Below are 23392 nucleotides of genomic sequence, written 5' to 3' on the forward strand. Positions count from 1 at the left end.
GCGCAATTTGTAAAATACCTGACCGGCAATCAGAAGCCTTCTTGTCCAATTCCCGTCGGCGGCATGTATTTTTGTTCGGAAGATTTTTCCATTTTATATATGTGTTTTCAGTTTTAATTAATGCTTAAAAATAATACGTTATCCTCTGGACTATGCATTAAAAACTTTGTCTCTTAAACATAAGTATATCATTAAAAATAACTTTATAGCTTTTCTTTGTTTTTAGCTTTAGAGTTCATTGAACAAGCTTGTGCTCGACAGACACATACCTGACTTTAGTATACTGCAGCATAAGTTTACAAATTAGGACCACTTGGTAAAGTAGCTTCCACAGCGGCCTTGCAATAAAAAAAAATATTAGCATAAAAAATGTATCTTTGACACACAGTCAATGCGTGGTAAGGCAATATCCAAATGTTTATTCGTAAAAAAAGTACTTAATTTAGCATGCTATTTGAAGCCATTGACACCTTTTGCCTACCACTCGGCAAATATATTAAATAATTGTTGTTTGGTTTGAATGAGCTTGCAAATTTAAACAACTTCCTGAAAGTCTTTCTCCCCACTATTTTACTATGGTCCTGACACGATATAAAGGCTGCATCTAACTCTGACAAGGCACCAGCAGTTTTCTTCCGAAAAGGCTAACACATCACAAGCAACATGAACCCAATTGTAAGTACAACTTAATATAAATAAACAATAAAGAATGGTTTTTAAATTATAAAATCACATTAAAGGGAAACAACTAAAACTATTTCGACCGGTCGGTGGCCGAGTTGACATCGCGCTTGGGTCCCACTCAGGCGTAGCGTGTTCAATTCCTCGGCCGGCTAAGTCCTCCATCAAAACACAAGTAACATTTTCAGCTTTCTGTGGTGGTAGTAGGAGATTTTCAAATATTGTCAGGTTATTCGTAACCTGGGAATGTTTGTCTTTCTTTTTAAAAATTAAATCAATTAAATCAATGTTTTCCGATGAATAATTATTGTTAAAACTGAAAAAAACGTTTAAAGTTGTGTTTTAATCCTTTAGTGGTATTTTTTCAGTGCATCGCATCCTTCCTGTGCCTGGGCGCCCTAGTATCCGGAAACCCTCTGGAAGATGGCCAATGGAGGGGAGAAGGTCTGGCCGAGAGCCAAGACAATGGGCAGTGGAACAGTGGTGCATGGACTGGTGCCTGGGCCCCCGCTGTAGGAGCATGGTCCGCCCCCGGAGCATGGGCCACCCCTGTGGGCTCATGGGCCCATGGAGCTGCCCCTCTGGGCCCTGACGGACGTGTTGTAGACACCCCCGAGGTCGCTCAGGCCAAGGCCGCCCACTTAGCCGCTGTTAACGGAGGATCTGCGTGGGCTCCCGCTGCCGCGTGGGGAGGTGCATGGGCTGTCCCCCAAGGCTCCTGGGCTCATGGAGCCGCCCCCATTGGAATCGATGGACGTGTGGTAGACACCCCCGAGGTAGCTCACGCCAAGGCCGCCCACCTCGCTGCCAAGGCTGCTGCTGGATCGTGGTAACCGTCTCCTAACTGATCTACTCTGAGAACCTGACTGATCTTGATCTACCTTGGGATGCTTAGACTTGACAATATTTTACCTCTTCAACTGTCTGCACTTGAACACTTGAAATAGTCCACTGCATTGTATATGTAATTAGAACATAAAACTTATGTTAATTTTAAGTAATTACTTTTGTAAATCACTTGTGATGTTGCAAAACCAATAAAAAAAATTCTATGTTAATATTTCTTTTGTTTGATTATCTTTTTTATACTTGTGTGCCTAATACACTGAACATTGATATTGTAAGAGTTTATTAAGACCGGAAAGAACAATAAATTCTGACCTTTGTGTTCTACATACATGCGAGACATTGTTCTTTCAAAGCCAAGCCATTTTGAAGACATGCATTTCTTCCAATGCACAATGATTTTTGGTTGGGTCATTGCCGTTGAAAAGATCCGAGCAAATTTTTATTGTCAAACAAACTGTTTCTTCTAGTCTTCCATTCTATTTATCTGACTAATTTTACCAAATTTTTGATATTCCGTTCGTCGAGCTCAATATAAAGGCAAATTTTAAGTGTGGTAATTTTATTTTTATATTATAAAATAAGTTTTTATCAAATCAATGCAATCAATATCAATTATTATTATTAGTTCTTGAACTGTTGATTATACCGAGTTGGCAACTTACGGCGAAAGATGAATACTGCTGATAATCCTGTGGAATATTTCGGAACCCGTGTTTTTGCAGGTGCGTTTGTCCTGATAAATATATGGACCATACGCGAAAATATGACTTTTTTTATAACACGTGTACAGACTTCCTAGTAATTTTACCGACAATTTTTTATGAAACCTGTCAATTCATTCGTTAAGTTTTCTTCTTGTAATATCCAATAATAATTAATATCCTTGATTTTATTGTTTGAGCTTACCCATTGATGGCATCAGATTAGTCCATAAGGATGCCCATAGATGGCGTTAGCATATAATAATAGGGTAATAAATAAGGTGACAACCTCAAGGTCGGGGTCCAGATTATTCCAACCGCCTGCTAATTTAGATATCAGAGCCAAAGTCAAGCTATCACAATTCAAAGTCCAAGTGTTTTTTGGAAGCCGGAGTTTTATTGCATCAGAGAGTTTGTAGCAAAACCCGGAGATACAACGGAAAGTTTAAATTATTGAAATTATTTCAAATTTAAATATTGTAGAACAATTCTCCACAGGCCCTAATTTACCTTTGATGATGCTGTGTGGAGGGGCTTTCTTAGGAAAGGAAGGAGATAAAGGTAGTAGGGGTGGGTAGATATCTAACGGTAAGTATGTTCGGGAGTGACTGACGTATGAATCTATCCTTTCCACTGCGATGGTAGATGATGGTTCAAGAGAGCCCGGCTGGAGAGGTCAAAAGGTCTCGCTCAACCGGCCACTCTCAATCCGGCACCGAAACCTGGTCAAATCGTATAAACACGGACACCCCTACTTAGCACCTAACGTAACGAAACACTTGGAGTGGACAATGGACGAGGTGTTGGTTATTCTATAATTCACGGTGCGGCAGTACCCATACCCTACTTCCAAAGTTAATTATGTTTCAAATAAATATACAAAATAATCCATTTGTTAATCTTATTTTTCTTTTAAATTTGTCTTTTTATTCATGATTGATAATTTTTTTATAATGATAATATTTTTTCATTACTTTAAGACTTATTTAAAAAACGGGAATTGCACCTTAAGAGCTATTCGGATTAGATATACTAAATATAAATATTACGATTGACAGGTTAAAGGTGTGAGTTTCAGTCAGGTGTCGAAAGGTTTGGTAGATGTTACCAGGATTTCAAATTGCTATCGGGAAGGGGTCTGATAACAATTGAAAAATGAGAAATTGGAGATGAGTAGAAAATTAAGTCAAAAAATTTGTTAACATTGTTTTTTTTATTGGTTTTCTATAATCAATACATAAAAGTACGACAGGAAAGTTGTCAAAGTTTAAATCAATCAGTCAGTTGTTTGAAGAAAATAGGAAGTTACCACAGTCCACCGGAAACGGCAGCGATCTTGGCGTTCAGGTGGGCGGCCTTAGTGATGGCTACCTCAGGGGTGTCTACGACGCGGCCGTCGATTCCAATGGGAGCGCCTCCATGGGCCCACGAGTTCAGAGGAGAGGCCCATGAGTTGATTGGAGAGGCCCATGCGTTGAGAGGAGACACCCACGAGTTTATGGGAGACTTCCACGAGTTGAGGGGAGAGGTGGCGACTCCTACGTTAGCGGCGATGAGGTTGGCCCTGGACACGGCTACCTCAGCGGGGTTGATGGCATGTCCGTCGAGGATAGCGGCTCCTCCCAGTCCCCATGTGCCCAGAGGGGCTCCCAGGATACCAGAGCTGGCAGCCCATACTCCTGGCCCTCCCCAGGTCTTACCAGCCCAGTCCTGGCTCTGCAGCAGACCTTCTCCCCTCCACTGGCCGTTGTTCAGCAGCAGGGGGTTTCCAGACACCAGGGCGCCCATGCACAGGAAGGTAGCGATGAACTGAAATAAAATAATCCAATGATAACCATTTTCTTATAAGCATTACACAATTACACATGCCTTAAATAATGAAAAGATTTTTTTACTTCTTATACCTGTTTTATTTTTTTAATTAAAATGATAACCATTAACTTTGGCATAAGAATATTATATTACAATTATTTTTTTATATGATGTAACCATTTCAAACAGAGAAGTTTTAATAACTTTATAAATTCAACACAAACAGCACTCAATGAATACAGAAAAACTAAAATGACAGATGACACACAAGTTCATCAGTAATTTTTAACGAGATTTCACTTACAGCAACATGAATACAAGCAAAACAAATGACAATTTTACACAATTGTCAACTCAGAATACAATTTGTTTGAGTTTTGTAAAATAGCCACAATTGCAAGTTTGATTAAACTAACTTATTTTAAACGAATAATAATAGGGAACTCACGATTGGATTCATTTTTGTTTGGATATGTCAGCCTTTTCGATAGAAAACTGCTTGTGTCTCTTGGAACTTTGGTCCGAGCTATATATTCCAACGAAACAACATCAATGGGGTGGTGAGGGAACAAATTTGGCAGCTGGTATTCTGTACTTGTTGTAACAACATAAAAAAACTTAGGCTAGTAACTTGGGGGTCATTAAATAGTAAGTGATTAATATTAATTTTCAAAGACAGTTATTATAAAATACATCTTTTCTTTTTTGATCAACTGTTAATGTTTTATTTAACTGCAATTGCTACTTGGGTCAACTATTGATTTTATTGATTCTCATTTTATTGACTCATTTATTGATTTTTTGGATATTATTGAAAAAATCTTTTTTTTGTTATTGTTATGAATTTGGTTTTCATCCGCTAAGGTAATCCAAAATATCAGATTACGAAATTATTTTTTTACATATTTCTTTTAAACACTTTAAGTATGCAGTTTCTTTGTGAAGATAATTTATTTACATTTGTAGAGCCAAAACTGTAATTATATGAAATTCCCTCAATAAAAAATATCGCGAAGTATGCTCCGAAAAATATAAATATATATATATATATATATATTAAATAGTGTATCTTTAAATGCTACTTAGGCATTTGTCTAGATATTTTCTATCCATTTTAAGCAAGTCGTGTTTTACTACACATTTCCGCTTAACTATTATCGTTTTTAAATATTAGCGCGCTCCCTCTAACATATTTAAACAAATCACTTTCAAATTATCTCCTTCCTTTTTTTAACGCTTACTGCGGAGTCATAAAATAAATTTTATGTAAAATCTATTATAAGCAGTTTTTTTTTCAGAGATTGTTAAATTTATTTTCTGACCAAGGCTTCCCGATTTAGTTGCTAAGTGCACATAACCAAAATGAACATTTCCTTGTTATTATTTATTTTTTTTATATGAATACCGCACAGGTTTTGTGAATGTTCCCCAATATATTGGGGAAAGTAATATGTATGAAGATAGTTGGGAGGGGAAGGTGATGGGGAAGAGGAAGAGGGGAAAGTCCCCGGCAATTCAGATTTGGTGAAGGATAAAATCATTTTAAGCCGCGTTTAAAATATAAATATTGGCTTTCACTAAGTCTGGACGCTAACAACCTCCGGATTCATAGTCGAGAGCATCACCCATCGACCACGGAAGCATTCAAATTAGTGTGTTTATTTATCCCAACATTAAAATATTTAATTTGTAATAAAACCGTCGTCAGGCGTATAAAAAAATGACACATGGAAGATTGTTCAAGATAGATTATTTTAAGGATTGTTTTTTTTTAATATGAAAATTAACTTTTCAAATGTGTATCTCCCAGTTAGGAAGGGTTCCGAGTTCGAGTCTTGGCCGCAACCATTTATTTTAGGAAATATTGTTTTCAATCCATATTGTCCATTAGTGTATTATAACAGCGTTTAAAAAGTTTCATAAACTAATTAAATTAAAATTTATTTTCAATGAAGAAATTGCATATTTTCATCTGATTTGTAAGATGACCCACTTGATAAAGCTTTCGCCAAGACAAAACTTTCAAAGTTTAAAATTTAATGAAACATATTTTATTGATAAATATTAAAAAGAAATGTGACTGTCGGAAAAAAAAGTGACCCTGATATTCTACAGTTATTAGCGGATCAATAACATATATTATTTTAAATGATGCAATAAAGAGTACTTAAGCAATCATTTAATTTGTATACAAGTAAGATGTGATTTATAACTATATACATACATTACTCAAATACGTGACAATCGAAATGTATGCGTTACTCCTAGAAACTGCATCTTTTGTGAGTTTGTTTTACTAATTTTTAGCTTCGAATCATCAAATAATTGATAGTTAAGTTAGTATGTTACTGAGATCAAGACAATGATCAAAGTTATTAATAACGAACAGGAATAAGCAATAAGGTGTAATTTACACTCAAAATCGTTATTAAAAAACCGTAATAATCTCTTATCTATTTATTTATTTATTTCAAGACAAAAAGTTCATTAAGGCGATGCACTACGACGTACATATGGTTTATAATTCCCGCTTAACACCATCCGCCTGTTTTGATTTATGCAAGAAAAAAACATGGCCAAAAAGTGCCTTTTATTTTATTTTGTAGATGTTCAGGCAAAAATATTTAATTTTTTTTCCATTCTATAAATAACTTAATTTGCCACATTATCCAATAAAATTATAAACGAAAATGGTTTCGTAAGTAGGAGATTTTGAACTTTAAAGCAGTTTTCATAGGCCTTATACATTATTTTGTTCTGGGCTTATAAAAAGACTTATCTAAAAAATACTCGATTATTTCAAAGGCCAAGATGTATTCTACTTGCAGTATTTAATTAAAGCATCTGCAACATTTCTAGGCGACCAAATTTTCAAACCAAAAACACATGATTTTGCATTACTACCTATGGCATCGCCTTAACAATATAATATTTTTTACACGATGATTTTTTAAATGATGAGTAATGACCATATACACAAAATATAAAAAGTACAGATGGAAGACAATTACAAGTGTTACAAGACAATTACAATTACAATGAGAAGTACGACTGTCAAAATTTATTGAGGCTTACACCAAAAAATTCAATGCTTTGACTTGACGATGAGTTGACAAGTCTCGCCATTCTGGTCAAAGGCCAAGATGTATTCTACTTGCAGTATTTAATTAAAGCATCTGCAAAATTTCTAGGCGACCAAATTTTCAAACCAAAAACACATGATTTTGCATTACTACGTATGGCATCGCCTTAACAATATAATCTTTTTTACACGATGATTTTTAAAATGATGAGTAATGACCATATACACAAAATATAAAAAGTACAGATGGAAGACAATTACAAGTGTTACAAGACAATTACAATTACAATGAGAAGTACGACTGTAAAAATTTATTGAGGCTTACACCAAAAAATTCAATGCTTTGACTTGACGATGAGTTGACCAGTCTCGCCATTCTGGACGAAGGAAAATGGTAACCACAATTAGTGGAATGCTGATTGAGGAACAGCAATTCATTATTTCAGAGTAAACGGGACGGGACGTTGAACTGGATGAGCCGCAACAAAGCAGCTGTGTCAGTAATACTGTTGATAATTTTGAATTTGCAAATTAGATCAGAGTCCTTTCTAAGTTTTTCCAAAGACGAAATGTTTTAAGTTTGATCAATTTCATCATATGAGTACTCGCTTCTTTGAAGTGCTATCCTCCAAGCAAATCCTCGTAGGATTTGATGTGACATTAATAAAGATTTATTTATCTAAATTCTTTCTAGAAGCATAATAATATTCAAGTTGAAAAAGCAAGAACCTGAAGATTTTAACCAGTGATTTAATACCATATTTGTAAATTTTGCTGTTTGAAGATTATGTTTTTACAAATAAAAACAAAAAATATATATTATTCCGTCACACCTGGCCACTGAGTAGATGGGTACAGCCCAGCGGGTCGGATGATACGCACTCTCGGTCCAGCAGCACTGTAACAAACGAGACAGAGCCCAACCTAACCTAACCTAACTTCACCTGGCCTAATCTAGCCCCACCTAAGCTCATCACTTGATCCGTCGCGACTTCTAGAAGTGTGATCAGTGGCTATGTGCGAAAGAAAATATTTTTGGATCAAGTTTAAATATATACCGTCGGGCAGCAATACCACATCTACATTTTTAAATTGAAATATGCTCAGGAATCACTGGTTTAAATCCTTTGGGTACGCGTTGCTACTTCCTGTTTATATAAAAGTTGCCCGGTGGGCATTTGTTTTCTGATCAAGTCAATGAGATTAATCTTATTACGAGATATTTTTTTTTAAGCTTGATCTTCAAAAGAAGTCTCCGAAAAATTTCCTTAAACCACCTCAATTACAATTTCTTGAAACAGAGTGTCGGTACTTCTAGATGAAATCGCACACTTGAAGTTCAAAACAGGTAGAGATAAATTGTTTTCTACATGAATTGGATTTCGAAATCTTTGGGTATTTATCGGGCAACGCCGGGACTTATGTAAGTGTATTAATAAAGAATCGTCTTCAGAAACCAAGTTTCTAATTCAGTTGTTCAAATTTTCAAATTTGGACCACTCGGTAAAAATAACTAAAATAACAGCGGCCTTGCGACAAAAACATAATTAGCAAAACATTCTTTGACACACACTCGATGCGTGGTAATGAAATATCCAAATGTTTATTCGTAAGAAAGGTATTTCATTTTGCATTATCTTTAATAATATTTGTTGTTTTGTTTTAATGAGCTTGCAAAATTATACAACTTCCTGAAAGTCTTTTTCCCCACTATTTTACTATGGTCCTGACTGGATATAAAAGTTGCATCTAACTCTGACAAGGCACAAGCAATTTTCTTCCGAAAAGGCTAACACATCACAAGCAATATGAATCCAATTGTAAGTACAAATAACTAAGTGTTAACGCTTTCGATTTTATTGCTTGATGATCACAGATTCATCAATCAATACTATTCCTTTCCAATTAGTATAACGTTATCAGTCGTTTTTAATAAAAAAATATTTTATGGCATTTTTTCAGTGCATCGCAACCTTCCTGTGTCTGGGCGCTTTGGTGTCTGGAAACCCCCTGGAGGATGGCCAATGGAGGGGAGAAGGTCTGGCCGAGAGCCAGGACAATGGACAGTGGAACAGTGGTGCATGGACTGGTGCCTGGGCCCCCGCTGTAGGAGCATGGTCCGCCCCCGGAGCATGGGCCACCCCTGTGGGCTCATGGGCCCATGGAGCTGCCCCACTTGGCCCTGACGGACGTGTCGTAGACACCCCCGAGGTTGCTCTGGCCAAGGCCGCTCACTTAGCCGCTGTCAACGGAGCCGGAGCTTGGGCTCCCGCTGTAGGAGCATGGTCCGCCCCCGGAGCATGGGCCACCCCTGTGGGCTCACGGGCCAATGGAGCTGCCCCTCTCGGCCCTGATGGACGTGTCGTAGACACCCCCGAGGTCGCTCAGGCCAAGGCCGCCCACTTAGCCGCTGTTAACGGAGGATCTGCGTGGGCTCCCGCTGCCGCGTGGGGAGGCGCATGGGCTGCCCCCCAAGGCTCCTGGGCTAATGGAGCAGCCCCTATCGGAATTGACGGACGTGTGGTAGACACCCCCGAGGTAGCCCACGCCAAGGCCGCCCACCTCGCTGCCAAGGCTGCCGCTGGATCCTGGTAACTTAAACCCATCCACTTGCATTGGAAACCTGACCGATCTACCACGTGCTTAATAGAGCACCTTACTTCGTTCCCATTCCCGCTGTGTATATAAAGCTAATCATATACGTTCATTTTAAATTGTGTTATTTTTAATACACTTATGATGATACAAAAACCAATAAAAACATATCTTTAACTCGTTTATATCATTAAAACATCAATTTTTAAATTCTTTTGACTTAGGCTTAGGCATTTTAAAAATCACATTTTCAAAACTGTTGGAGCAATAAAAGTTTTTTTATTAAATTGTCTATTTACCCAACAGTGCCGTCCGACAAACCAACAAGAATTCAGTGGAGGCACAATGTTTTCGTGAAATATTATTCTAATCGATTCCTCTCCACCTTTAAGGAATTGGTATTGCTGCCAAACTCTCGTTTCGAATAAATTTATTTCCAGCAACATCATGTCCTAAATTCTAGGTATTCTCAATCATTAAACTGAAATCAAGAATCGTGGAAAAAAATAATACTAATACAATTGAAAATTTAAAAACCTCAATTAAAAATAAATCTTGGCAAGAGCTTTTCCAAATAAAAAACTCAGATGATGCATGGATAATATTTTGTTGACTTTCTGAAAAATGAATTAAGTAATAATACCACAATTTTGTCAAAAAAAATTCCAAACAAAATTAAACCCTCCAAATCATTGAAATGGATCAAAAATGATGCAAAATCATGGATCATGGATCAAAGTCATTCAATCAAATGAATGATGCAAAATCATGGATCATGGATCAAAGTCATTCAATCATCAACTGCATTCGCAGAAGAAATGCACTACACAAAAAAGTGAAGGACAATCCTTACGACATAATCTCATTAAACATCTATAAAAGATACAGAAATACGTGCGGGGAAGTCATTAGAAAGGCAAAAGAAATCTACTATGGAGACAAAATCAAAGGAAGCAATAACGATCCCAAAAAAATATGGCAAATTCTAAGAGAAGCCACAAATACTCAAAATGCCAAAGACAAACAGGACATACGAAAACTCTGCATTGATGGAAAAATTATTGACACCTCAAAAAATCCTAAGCTCGTTGCGGATTACATCAATAATTTCTTTATTAATATTGGCTCAAATCTTGCTTCTCGACTACCAAATTATGGGAATGTTCAACCTACTGAAGCAGGACTTCAATACTCCAACAGAAGACTCAATTTCCAAACGGTGTCAGCAGAAAAGATTCTAAAAATTATAAATTCCTTAAAAATCACTTCTTCAGCCGGGGTTGATGGCATAACAACCAAGATCTTGAAAACGCTGTCTATGGAAATTGCATTGCCCCTAGAACATTTAATAAACCTAAGTATCACTCAAGGCCACTTACCCTCAAATCTTAAACAAGGTATCGTTATTCCTATACATAAAACAGGAAACAAGACAGATGTAAATAATTACCGACCAATAACCCTACTAACAAGCCTATCAAAAGTATTTGAAAAAGTCATCAACTCACCGCTGGTAAGATTCCTTGTGAGCCATAAACTGATCTCAGAAAATCAATACGGGTTTCAAGAAAACAAGAACACCTCGGACGCTATTGCCGCTGTCACAGATTTCATTGTCAAACGCCTTGATAAAAGAAAAAAATGTATTTCAATCTTCTTAGATCTTTCCAAAGCATTTGATACAATATCACACAGTAAATTAATAAACAAACTTGAACAAATCGGTATTACGGGAAACGAACTTAACTTTTTTAAAAGTTACCTTAATGAGCGCAAGCAACAAGTTAAAATAAATAACATACTTAGCAACACTTGTTCATCTAACTACGGTATACCACAAGGTAGTATATTAGATCCGTCTTTGTTCCTGTTGTATATTAAGGACTTATGCAACATTAATATTCAGGGGAAAATCGTTAGTTTTGCCGATGACACCGTTTTACTGTTTAAAACTGACACTTGGCTAGCTGTCTACAAAAAAGCTGAAACGGATATAAGCATGGTAAAAAAATGGTTGGATATAAACACGCTCACACTGAACACCGAGAAAACTAAATATGTCACACCAAGTATTAATATTACTGGTCAACCTCCTGATGATGCCTCCATCAGAATACACTCGTGTTTGAATTCCGATGAATGTTGTTCCGATGAACGCTCTACTCAGATGAAGTACCTGGGCCTCACCATTGATCCATATCTCAAATGGAACCTTCATACCCAATTAATTGCAAACAAAATAAGAAAACCCAAGCACTTTTTTAGAATCATACGAAACTTTCTCGGCTTTCAACACCTGAAAATGATTTATTTTGCAGTCTGCCAATCTATTATTGAGTATGGTATCATAGCATGGGGAGGCGGCACTTCATCTGCACTAGACCCAATCATAAAGGCTCAGAAAACAATCTTAAAAATAATTCTAAGGCTACCTATAATTACAGACTCGAATCTAATTTTTAATATTATGAATGTGTTTGATGTTCGGCAGCTATATGCAAAAACTATCCTAACTCATCTATACTCAAATATACATAATTACTACGTAAAAAGTTCAAATACACGATGTACACGAAGCAACAACAAAATCTTACTACAAATTCCGATAACACATACTACGTTTGGTCAACGAAACTTTAAATACTTTGCGACAAGACTCTACAACATTCTTCCAGTCAACATAAAACAATGTGATTCACAAAAAAAATTTAAAGATAATGTAAAAATTTGGATTAAAAATAAGAATAGGGCCTTTACCGGTGCATTCACCCAAATTCGCAGTTATTGAAGTCACCACATTACCACCACATTATTGAGCGAATACTTCTTAATACAAATATAGGTATGTTCAATGGTATTAGGAACTAACACTAAAAATTCTGCCTCAACACATGCTAGCCTAGTGAGGCGGTATTTGAGAAATCACAACTGTAGGTACTTTTATTTGCTATTTACCTTCACAATATTATGTTTGTAATAGTTCTTCATTTTTATTAATTTAATAACCTTAAATATAAAAGTTACAAACCAATGTACACCATAATATGTATGTATAGTTGTAATGTGTAAACTTTCCTAAATAAAGATACAATAATTATTATATATCAATGAACTTTAAACAAAATATCGTCACATTACATCAGGCAGCCGTTAATATTACGGCTACGGTTTTAATAGTGTTATATATTTATTTACTTACATGCCTTGGGAGCTGCTTCAGTGCTTTGTGCGGCTCATCTGGAGACAACTATACCAGCAGCGAACCGTACTATGAAAATTTATGAAAAAAAAAATACATTAAGGAGGAGACCTATTTGGCTTTCTGTTAGGCGCCAAAAAAAAAACTCCCTCGCTTATTTTGCTTTATTTTGGTGTGTCAGTATTTATTTTTATTATATGTTTTGGATCTTAGATTAATAAAAACTACCCGATTGGTGCTAAAAACAGTAAAAAAATATATACGTATATCAACTCGAACTAAATTACTGTCTAGATTGGATTTAGTTCTAGTTGAATCTTGCGATCATGCATAGTGATAGCAGCCAATAAAAATGTGCGGTGAGTAAATGAAGATTAACTGTATCGATTTACGTATACCGTTTACATCATTTTTATGTACCTCAATGAGGAACACTTTCAGAAAACCGCAATTGTTATATAAAAAATTGTTATTTTACTAGATAACATGGTTTTGAATTTTTGAGGTTATGAATTGAAATTGGGTGCATTTTTAATATGGCAATAATTTAATCGTGACAGTTGAAAAAACTTACTTTTAGTTTATTTGTTTCACTTGATCGAGTCATTTCTGCCTTGGGCGTCCTCAATTTCATTTTCCTTTTACTTTCACGTCTTACATTCTCCTTACACCCCTTTCTTTCTTCATTACACCCGCTACATTTTACCACAATTAAGTATGTGATTGATTTGATCGTGCCATGTTTTCCTTGGGTGTCCACAACTTCGTCTACCATTTACTCATGTATACCGAATTGTCAAAATCAAAAATTACATTATATCGCTTTTTGTTCGACTCCGTATCTCAATCCAGTGCTGAGATAATGCGTTAAGTCTTCCTCTGAAAACCAGTGACTTTTGGTGTTCTTGAGGGCTAATATTACAAAAAAGGCATTATTAATATTGTTGTAGCCGAAAACGATATTTATATTTTTTTGAAAATTCGATTTTTTGTAGGAAGATTTTCAGAAAAATTCAGTTTGGCCATTCGCCGCATGGATTTTCTGAAAATTTTCATACAACAAAACGAATTTTCGATAAAAAAAAACGTTTTCAGCAACAACAACAACAACAACATCAATAATGCCATTTTTTGTAATATTAACACTCTAGTACACTCAAAAGTCATGAGTCCCCATTGCTGAAAACACTCCTTGCACTAATAAGAGCAACATTTTTCAACAATCTTTCAGTGAAATCGGTCCAACAGTTTTTTAGTCTATAAGGCACACACAAAGAAAGATTCATTATAAATATAATAACGATTAATGAATAATTCTAAAAAAAACACCTCCACCTTCAAATTTTTATCGGAGATAGGCACATAATAATTTAGTTGCTATAGGCTTTTTAAGTCAAAAATACATTTAATTAAACACATAATATTATTTACGTTAACTCCGAAGGTAAATTATTTCCTATGTCATCTTTGGGGATGCTATGTGGTGGGTTTAATAATAAATTTGTAGTATTGTATGCATTTAAAACAAACGAAAGCTGAATAGCTGAGTGGGTTACTTCGTTCTGATACTGATAGCATAAATCAATTTCAAGCTTGTGACATTGTCGACTGCCATATTGAATTGAAAACTGTTCTTACTTTCTTCACGTATATTATATAATATATTTACGATGAATGCTACCTCGAGGGTGTCTACTACACGTCCATCATGTCCTAGAGGAGCAGCTCCATGGGCCCACGATCCTTGGGGGGCAGCCCAGGCACCTCCACACACAGAAGCCCATGCAGGAGCTCTATGGGTCCATGAGCCGACAGTTGTGGCCCATGCTCCAGGGGCAGCCCATGCTCCTACAGCGGGGGCCCAGTCACCAGTCCAAGCATGTTCATATCCGCTGTTTCACTGGCCATTTTATTGGCTCTCGGCCTTCTCCCTTCCACTGACCATGTTCCAGGGGGTTTCCGGACACCAGTGCGACCAGACACAGGAAGGTTGCAATGCACTGAAAGAAAAACATTAAAACCTTAAAATAGAATTACACTGATTCAAAGGTTAAACTGAATGATCGAGAAATGCTACGTAAAATAAATGTTAATTAAATAATCTATGTTTGTACAAATCCATCGTAGTAATTTATGCTTACAATTGGGTTCATGTTACTTGTGATGTTAGCCTTTTCAAAAGAAAACTGCTGGTGCCTAGTCAAGGTTAGATTAAAACTTTGTATCCAGTCAGGACCTTAGTAAAATACTGGGGAGCAAAAATTTCAGGAAATTGTATTCTTAAGCTTGTTAATTCGATCCGAAGAACAAGCCAAATGAAGAATAATATTCTTAAATAAGCCTACAAATTATAGGATCACTTTTATAAATTGCCACCTGTTTGTGTGCCATGTAATTATATAATGAATTTACATATTTTAAGAAGGTCATACGTCTTTTGAAAATAGTTTTACTAATTAATTTGTATTCAACTTTATGTGGCTTCTAAATTTAGATATAAATTGATCAATTTATTGTTTATAGATCTTAATTAAAAAATATATTAATGATTTGTATCAAAATCATATCCCAATGAATTACTGTTTTTCAAGTTGTCACGAGGTCATTCTAAATAGACCAACGACTAAATAAAATACTGTTTATTCTCTATTCAATGAAATAGACAATATAATCTTCAGAAATGTGGATTTATACGGATTCTACGAGACGGATACTATTTCAGTTCAAATTCAAATAAAACGTTTCTGTTTCAGGACCCCGGATGAAAATGTTATTGATTTTCTGTAGAAAGGTCGTGGATGTATATTCAGGGGTGAAAAATTAAATTATTTTGGTTTTTCGCGTTAAATTTTTTTAAATAACTTATGGTATATTTGCGCCACGTTTCAAAGTGGAAGACACTTTCAGTATCACTCTTGTGAAAGACAACCATTCAACCGTGTTTTGTGACCAGATCCGAACAGTCAATTACTTGTATTACACCTCCTTCCCAACCACAACATTCCAGCTTCACAACATACCCCGATTGTAGATGCCATAGTGTCACTGGCTCCATAAGGGAGCGGTTGTGACTTTTGAGCGATATTCAAATATTAAAAGAAGAATTTCCGAAGTTGAAAAAGTTTTATTTCATTTTCCGTTAAGCTAATGAAAGAGGCAGAATACACTTTTTTTAATTTAAAAAATTTAAAAATAATTTTTTAATCAAAAGAGAAAAACAGAGATCTAAAATCTAGCTCTAACTCAATGTTCAACTCTAACCCAGCTATTTTGTTTTAATTAGTTGAAAAATAAATTTGTTATTAACACTGTTTTCTGTTGTGTCCGTGATTGTAACACTAGTTTAATAATCTCGGATTTACTTTGAATGTGTCATTTTCATATTTGGAACTGATTATGTGATGATTTAAGACATGATCTAGATAAGTCAAATTTCCTGCCAATGTATCGACCTAACCTGACCTTACAAGTAGAACAAAGCCAGACTTAACCTGTCCGGTGGTGAGTTTCTGGAAAGAAAATGGTCCCGCTGGAGGGAGTTTTTTCAACAATCAAAATATAGAAAAAAATAAATGCCACCTCGTAGAGTATAAAAAAATAGTAAAAAAATCCTTAGAAACTAGCACGAAAAAACAAATACTAAGCTATTTAGAAGGAAAAAATAAAAACAATTTTGCAGAAATCGCCAACCATCGAAATCGGAGCAGATTTTTGTTTTTACTTAATAAAAATCATATTCACTTACCACAATTTTCATTATAAAAATTCAACATAGGTACACAATGTACATGCAGTCAATAATTACGATAACAAAAACACTAATCTAATTATTATGTACAATATCTTAGGAATAAAATTGTCTTCACTAAATAATACTGCTTTTTCGTATGGTAGTCTTCGAAACATGGATAGACGCAAAATGAAAGATTGCAGTCGGTGCACATATATTTCGTGTCACTTCTTTTTTGAGCTCGAACTGCTGTATGTCTACACACATGGCATTGTCGTTGAGTTCGCTTTCCTTGGGCTGCAGTTTCTGGTACAAGACGGAGAAAATGTTTTCCTAAATGGCGAGTTGGTTGATCCACTACCTACTCTCCATCCTCCAGATGATGCCGGCCTTGGCGTGTGATATTTTTCGATCATTTGAGACACTAAGGACGGGTTGTTTCGGAGAATTTGAACAATTCATCAAATTTCAAAGTTCATTTTCAAGTTCCGTGAAATACTTTTTCAAGTTCTGTTTTCATTTCAGTTTTGTCAAGCAACTAGCCTATAGTGATATAATAACAGAACTTGAATAGGACTTTCACAGAACCCGGAAATGAAGATTGAAATTTGATGAATTGTTCAAATTCTCCGAAACAACCCGTCCTAAGTTTTCCCGGAATTCGTTAAATGATAAAACCTTTTGCGTTTTCAAACGATGAAAAAAGAAAGCATTTAGTGTTCCAATGTCTATCAATCTGAAGAAAATTTTCTTATTCCATTTTAGAGACTTCCTGAAACTGCTTGCGAAGCCCAATATGCGGTCCACTTTGTCAACAGCTCCCATATTCTTGGTATAATCTAAAACTACCTCTGGTTTTTATTTTATTTTCTCCCGTGGGGAAGTCAATTTTATCAGTAACAATCATTGCATCTGTATGTATGTTACTAAGCATAAGTACATCCCTTTTATCGTGCCATTTCAGCGCCATGAGATTGTTCGAATTCAAAGACTTCATTTCAGTTAGTTGAATCGAATTCATGAATAATGGGCGTAAACTTACCCTGATCCCATTTACGATGATCAACTTTTCTCTTTTTGGATGTTGAAAAACTAGGGAGAGTTTCATCCTCATCAGATGTATCAGATTCGTCGGATGAGCTATCTGAATGTATTGGCAAATCATAAAAATCCTCGTAAACATCTTCATCTTCACTTTCGATTAAAATATCAGCAATGTCTTGTTCATTCAAAGGGGTAACCATTTTTTATAAAAGTAAAATATTTAAATTGAACAAGTTATCAATACGAATCACAAAGTCAAATCACAGTAAACACTGTCCAAATTATTAATAACCTAAAATAATAAAATGTCAATGATAATAACAGTATAACGAATAATATTTCAAATAGTTCACAGCACTCAGATTCACTATTGAATTTTGTTCAAACTGTCAAAAACTGTATTCAAACTGAAAACAAACACTGTCGGTACAATATATGTAATAAATATTCACATCCAAACACGTGAGGTAATTTTTAATGCAAGATGATTAGGTTATTCAGTGTAAAAACAAACAAAAACCACAAATTTAACTTCACAAAAGACGCCGCTCGCAATAAAAATGTTGTTTACCGCCGACTACCAGACGGTGACGTCACGAAATATTTTAATTGTGAATAACTCCGTTGGTAATGTACCTAAATCGCTAAGAACTTTTGCAAGTTATGACAAATTGTCCCTAGATGGCAGTAACTATCGAATATAAATGATAACGGTCATAACTAGGAATTGATTTTTATTGTTCTGTTTCATGTTTCGTTTAGATAGATTTATTAGCATTATCTATTTCTATGATAATTATAAATTTGTTCAACCTGATAATAAATAGTTTTAAATTGTTGAACCTTAAAAACTTGTGGTGAACTCTCTCAATTTTTAATTGACTAATTTTTCCCATATATTTGGCATCTGCTTTTTTAAATGATCACAAAGTTTCTAATTAAATTGGTTTGTAACCTAGATAGTGTCTCGGATAGACTAATCCGATTTATATTTTATTTTGTTTTATATATCTTACTTATTCTTTTCGCAAAAACAAGATTTGGCCAAATGATTTTTTAGATTCATCGCAACAAAGCTAAACAATCCACATCCACTGGCCACTAGACAAATTTCGCTAAATGTAATTTAGACACAAAGTCTTTGATTTCTAGCCAACCTTGTTTTTAAACTTCCCTATATATTTAGTATTACCTATTTTTATGTTCATTGTAACATTGTATAGTATTACTGCTATCAACACAGGATTTCTTATCGAGACAGGTACATTGCAACATCCGTGTTGAAACGTAATAAAGACGAATAAATAAATAAATTTAAAAAGATAAATTATAGTGATTTATTTTTGGCTATTGTATTATGCCGTGTTGTGCTTCCTAATCCTGTCTTCTTTCATTCTCATCTGAACTGATGATGGACGCTGTAATGCTATCTGAAATGTTGGCTAAAGAAGGATGTGACGCAACACGGCAAAATACCCCATAAATAAATCATAATAATACTTTTGGCCGTGAAAATCTAAAATCATATAAAAAATAAAAATAAATTATTGCATGTAAAGGAAATTTGAGCCTACCAAAAACAATGTGTGTATAAACGAATAATTTCTAGATGACCTCTGCGGTCGAACAAAAGTTCCTCGTCAAATTGTGACGTGCATAAATGATTTTTTATTAAATAGTACGTGTTATTTCACATTTAACTAATAAACCGTTTGGTGAACAGATCAGAATAGCCATATTCTTCCCCACCTTCCTCTTACCCGTTTATTTCTCCTTCCCACTTACTTCAGCCACACATCATACCTTAATTGGGGATACCATAATCCCACTAGCTTTGGACGCTTGTGGGCAGTTTGGACTATTGCGCGGTATTCATATAAAAAAAACTTCTACTGTAAATTTTTTTCTTAAATTCGGGAGACGTCTAGTTAGTTTTTGGAATGTACCTACCTCATAATATTTAAATATTTTTAGAAAAATAATCTGTAATCTCATACAAAATTCAATTTTGATCCCCGGGAAACTATCATTTTTACATATATCTCAAACTGTAATATATGTCAATTTAATTAATTCTGAAAGTGCCACTAAACGCGTGCGTGTTACTTTATATCCTGAATGATTGTTTTATTACTTCATATTGCATCATTTAAAAAAAATACAACAACTTGCACAGTATAAGAATGTAAAGCAAGTTGCTAAACCATAAAAAAATCCCACATAATATTGTCATATTAATAAAACAATACGTTTGTATCTGAGATCCTTCGATCTCCATGAAAAAAATGTCTTGCCAGGAACTCATTTTCATTGATTAGAGTTGAATATTTTATTGAGATACATTTTTCAGATAAATTTTATGTTTCAGATAATTTTACCGGCATAGTTTTTTTAATATAGAAGTTTTTTTCTGACAATTTTAATGTGGATTTTTCATACAAATTTACTAAGATAGGTTTTCTGAAAAATTTGAATTATCTGACATTTTATTAAGTAAGTAGACTAAGGACGGGTTGATTCTCAGAATTTGAACAATTCATCAAGTTTTAAAGCTAAAGACAGGTTGTTTAAAAGAATTTGAACAATTCTTCAAATTTTAAAGTTAATTTTCAAGTTTTGTGAAAGATTTTTCAAGTTCTGTTATTACTTCAGTTCTGTCAATCAACAGTCTATAATGATATGATAACAGAACTGGAAAAAAACCTGAAAAATTAATGTTGAAATTTGATGAATTGTTCAAATTCTCCGAAACAACCCAAGCTCATATTCAAGTTCTGTGAAGGTTTTATGCAAGTTCTGTTTTCATTTCAGCTATTTGAAATAACTTTGCAATAATTATATAATAACAAAACTTGAATAAAACCTTTACAGTGCTTGAAAATTCACGTTAAAATTTGATGAATTGTTGAAATTCTATGAAACAACCCGTCCTAAATGCTAAAGAAATGAGATCCCTGAGGTGTATTGCTGGTAAAACGACGTATGATCGTAAATGAAATGTGAAAATTCACAAAAAATGCTAGTCTGATGAATAAGATTAAGAAAGGGACATTCATACGGTTTTGGCATGTAGAGTGAACGAACGAAGAAAGTATTATTATATTTCAATGTTAGAAGAAGTCAGGAACGCGGTCTAAAGAAGACATGGCATGTCAAGACAAGATATGGCATGGCATGTCTATCAAGTGAACCAAATAAGTACTTGATTTGAGACATTTCAAGAGTCAGAATAACAGAATCAAGGATTGTCTGCCAAGATCCAGTTATTTGGCGATTCAATCTCTCTGCTGCAAGAGAGTCAATTGATTCTATTCGACCTTCTTTTTCTCCTAATCCATGACGAGTCAATGCACGATCAACAATATAATGTTACCACCATTTTACTCAAGCGAATAATTCTCTGCACTGTTTTATTAATTGTGGTCCCGATAAATCAAGTTACGATTACTTCCTAAATATTACGTTTTCTCCCCACTCTAATCAAGTGTTTCGTTTTGAATATATAGCTAGGATCAAGCATCGTTAAGGCATAAGCAGTTTTCTACCGAAAAGGCAAACACATTCAAAACCAAAATGAATCCAATCGTGAGTATTATTTACATATTATAACAGAATAAATTTTTTTTTTTTTGTTTTTGCTTTATTAATTTAATTTAATTAAGTAACAAAACGATTTCTCTAGTTCAGATATTATTACCGTGAATTTACCTAAAGATATTTAATCAATTGGAAAAAATCATGTTTTAATCAATGTGTTCACGGAAAACTTGATTAGAAGGTACTGTTTAATAGAAAACAACAAAAATATCATAATTATTAATAATACTATTATTGAACTTGAATAAATAATTTAAAATGATGCAATAATATGAAAGCGTTACATATACAATGTTAGTTTAGTAAATATTGACACCTTTCAAATATTGGGCGGACGTTTGTAGACTTTATAAATTCCCCTACCCAACCTAACCTGACCTAACCGAACTTTGAGAAGTACATTTAAAAGCATAATTTGTATTCTTATATTGTTTAACTTATTTCAGTTCATCGCTACCTTCCTGTGCATGGGCGCCCTGGTGTCCGGAAACCCCCTGCTGCTGAACAACGGACAGTGGAGAGGAGAAGGTCTGCTGGAGAGCCAGGACTGGGCTGGTAAGGCTTGGGGAGGCCCAGGAGTATGGGCTGCTGGTCCCGGTGTCTTGGGAGCCCCCTTGGGCACATGGGGTCTGGGAGGAGCCGCTATTCTCGACGGACACGCCATCAACCCCGCTGAGGTAGCCGTTTCTAAGGCAAACCTCATCGCCGCTAATGTCGGAGTCGCCACCTCTCCTCTCAACTCATGGAAATCTCCCCTCAACTCATGGGTGTCTCCCCTCAACGCATGGGCCTCTCCCCTGAACTCATGGAACTCTCCCCTGAACTCATGGAACACTCCCTTAAACTCATGGGCCTCCCCTCTGAACTCCTGGGCCCATGGTGGTGCCCCCATTGGAATCGATGGCCGCGTCGTAGACACCCCCGAGGTAGCCATCACCAAAGCCGCCCACTTGAACGCTAAAATCGCCGCTGTCTCCGGAGGACTCTGGTAACTTCCTATACACTCCTCAATACCTACTTCTCAACAACTACTGACTGACATCCCATAGTACACATTCTAAGATTATTTGTATATCATGTTTATTAAATAAATTCAATAAAATATTTTAATATATTGTTTTACTGCCATGTAGAGTCACCTAACGAAGTTTATGTACTTTACCCTCGGACACCCTGTATGAAGTCACTAAAAGTGATGAAAATTACACCCATAAACCCAACCTAATTAACCTATTTTTTCATCACTTTTCATAACTTTTTAAGAGTGTTTTAAATTGCCACTGTCCTGAGTTGCCCGGTTACCGAAATAATGTAATCAAAAATATTAATTTATTTTGTGTGTCTGTCTGTATGACTGCGTACCTACTTATAATATTATTAATTATTCAGTCATATATACGAGTAAATATAAATAGATTAACTTTGCAAAATGCACAAACTTATGGCATAATAAGTGCGCGGGCGGTACGAACGAAACACTAATCAGCAAATTATTTACAAGCTTTAAGAATCAATCTAGAATCGAGAAACCATGAGATGTTTATTTGTACCTCCTAGACTATTAATTTATTAAAAGCAACCATTTTATTACTTTTTATTAACAGTGGTTCCGTGCATCTGACCGGCAATCTGAAGGTGCGGGTTCAATTACCGTCGACGGCATTTATTTTTTCTCGGAAGATTTTTTAAATTTATGTTTGTATTTCAAGCTAATAATTATGGCTTATAATAATTTGTTAATTTGTTATTTTTTTATATTTTGTCAAATGCAAATGTTAACCGTGTTCAATATCATTATACGAAGCAAGCTGGAGAATGCCGGTGGAGTGCCTGGAGTGCATCCGGCTCGAAGGACCACATATGTACGCTCCTGCGTTAGTCTCCAGGACTTCTGCCGTCGGTTGTGAGGCGAGCTGCTTTTCTTGAAGTCCTTCGTTTCTTTCAAATGATAACGAAAACATGAAATGAAATATTTAATCAGACAACACAACACTTAACAGTAGTATTGTTGTATGTACTCGGCACCAAACTACGTACATGAATATGCTGGGACATTCAGAAAAAAAATTATGTTATATTTACATATTATGATATTCACGGAC

General features: G+C 35.2%; 4 protein-coding genes across 4 annotated transcripts in view; 2 read left to right on the top strand and 2 right to left on the bottom strand.

Moving 5' to 3' along the window:
- The window catches only part of LOC149412660 (uncharacterized), a 320577-nt gene that overhangs the window by 165127 nt on the left and 132058 nt on the right, over positions 1-23392 (bottom strand). The window lies entirely within an intron of this gene.
- LOC149412674 (uncharacterized) lies at positions 617-9782 on the top strand. The gene is made up of 5 exons (XM_089645112.1): positions 617-675; positions 1050-1499; positions 2810-2827; positions 4666-4691; positions 9285-9782. The coding sequence occupies exons 1-5, from the start codon at positions 664-666 to the stop codon at positions 9718-9720; spliced, it is 942 nt and encodes a 313-aa protein (XP_089501238.1). The 5' UTR covers positions 617-663; the 3' UTR covers positions 9721-9782.
- On the bottom strand, positions 3426-4561 carry LOC149412675 (uncharacterized). Its single transcript, XM_089645111.1, has 2 exons — positions 4492-4561; positions 3426-4040 (listed from the first exon to the last, which is right to left on the bottom strand). The coding sequence occupies exons 1-2, from the start codon at positions 4501-4503 to the stop codon at positions 3537-3539; spliced, it is 516 nt and encodes a 171-aa protein (XP_089501237.1). The 5' UTR covers positions 4504-4561; the 3' UTR covers positions 3426-3536.
- Positions 21197-22338, top strand: LOC149412676 (uncharacterized). The gene is made up of 2 exons (XM_089645216.1): positions 21197-21278; positions 21737-22338. Exons 1-2 carry the CDS (start codon positions 21267-21269, stop codon positions 22280-22282), a joined length of 558 nt encoding a protein of 185 aa, XP_089501342.1. The 5' UTR covers positions 21197-21266; the 3' UTR covers positions 22283-22338.

Source organism: Hesperophylax consimilis, chromosome 22 (genome assembly GCF_061612785.1).
Source record: "Hesperophylax consimilis isolate HC1 chromosome 22, BYU_Hcon_1.0, whole genome shotgun sequence".
Taxonomy (NCBI): Eukaryota; Metazoa; Arthropoda; class Insecta; order Trichoptera; family Limnephilidae; genus Hesperophylax; species Hesperophylax consimilis.

What these genes read in the sequence shown, in the direction of transcription:
- LOC149412674 (XM_089645112.1), top strand. An exon ending in AACTTGGGGGTCATTAAATA is followed by an intron (nt 4,692 to 9,284) that starts GTAAGTGATTAA and finishes GGGCTCATGGGC; the next exon opens with CCATGGAGCTGCCCCACTTG.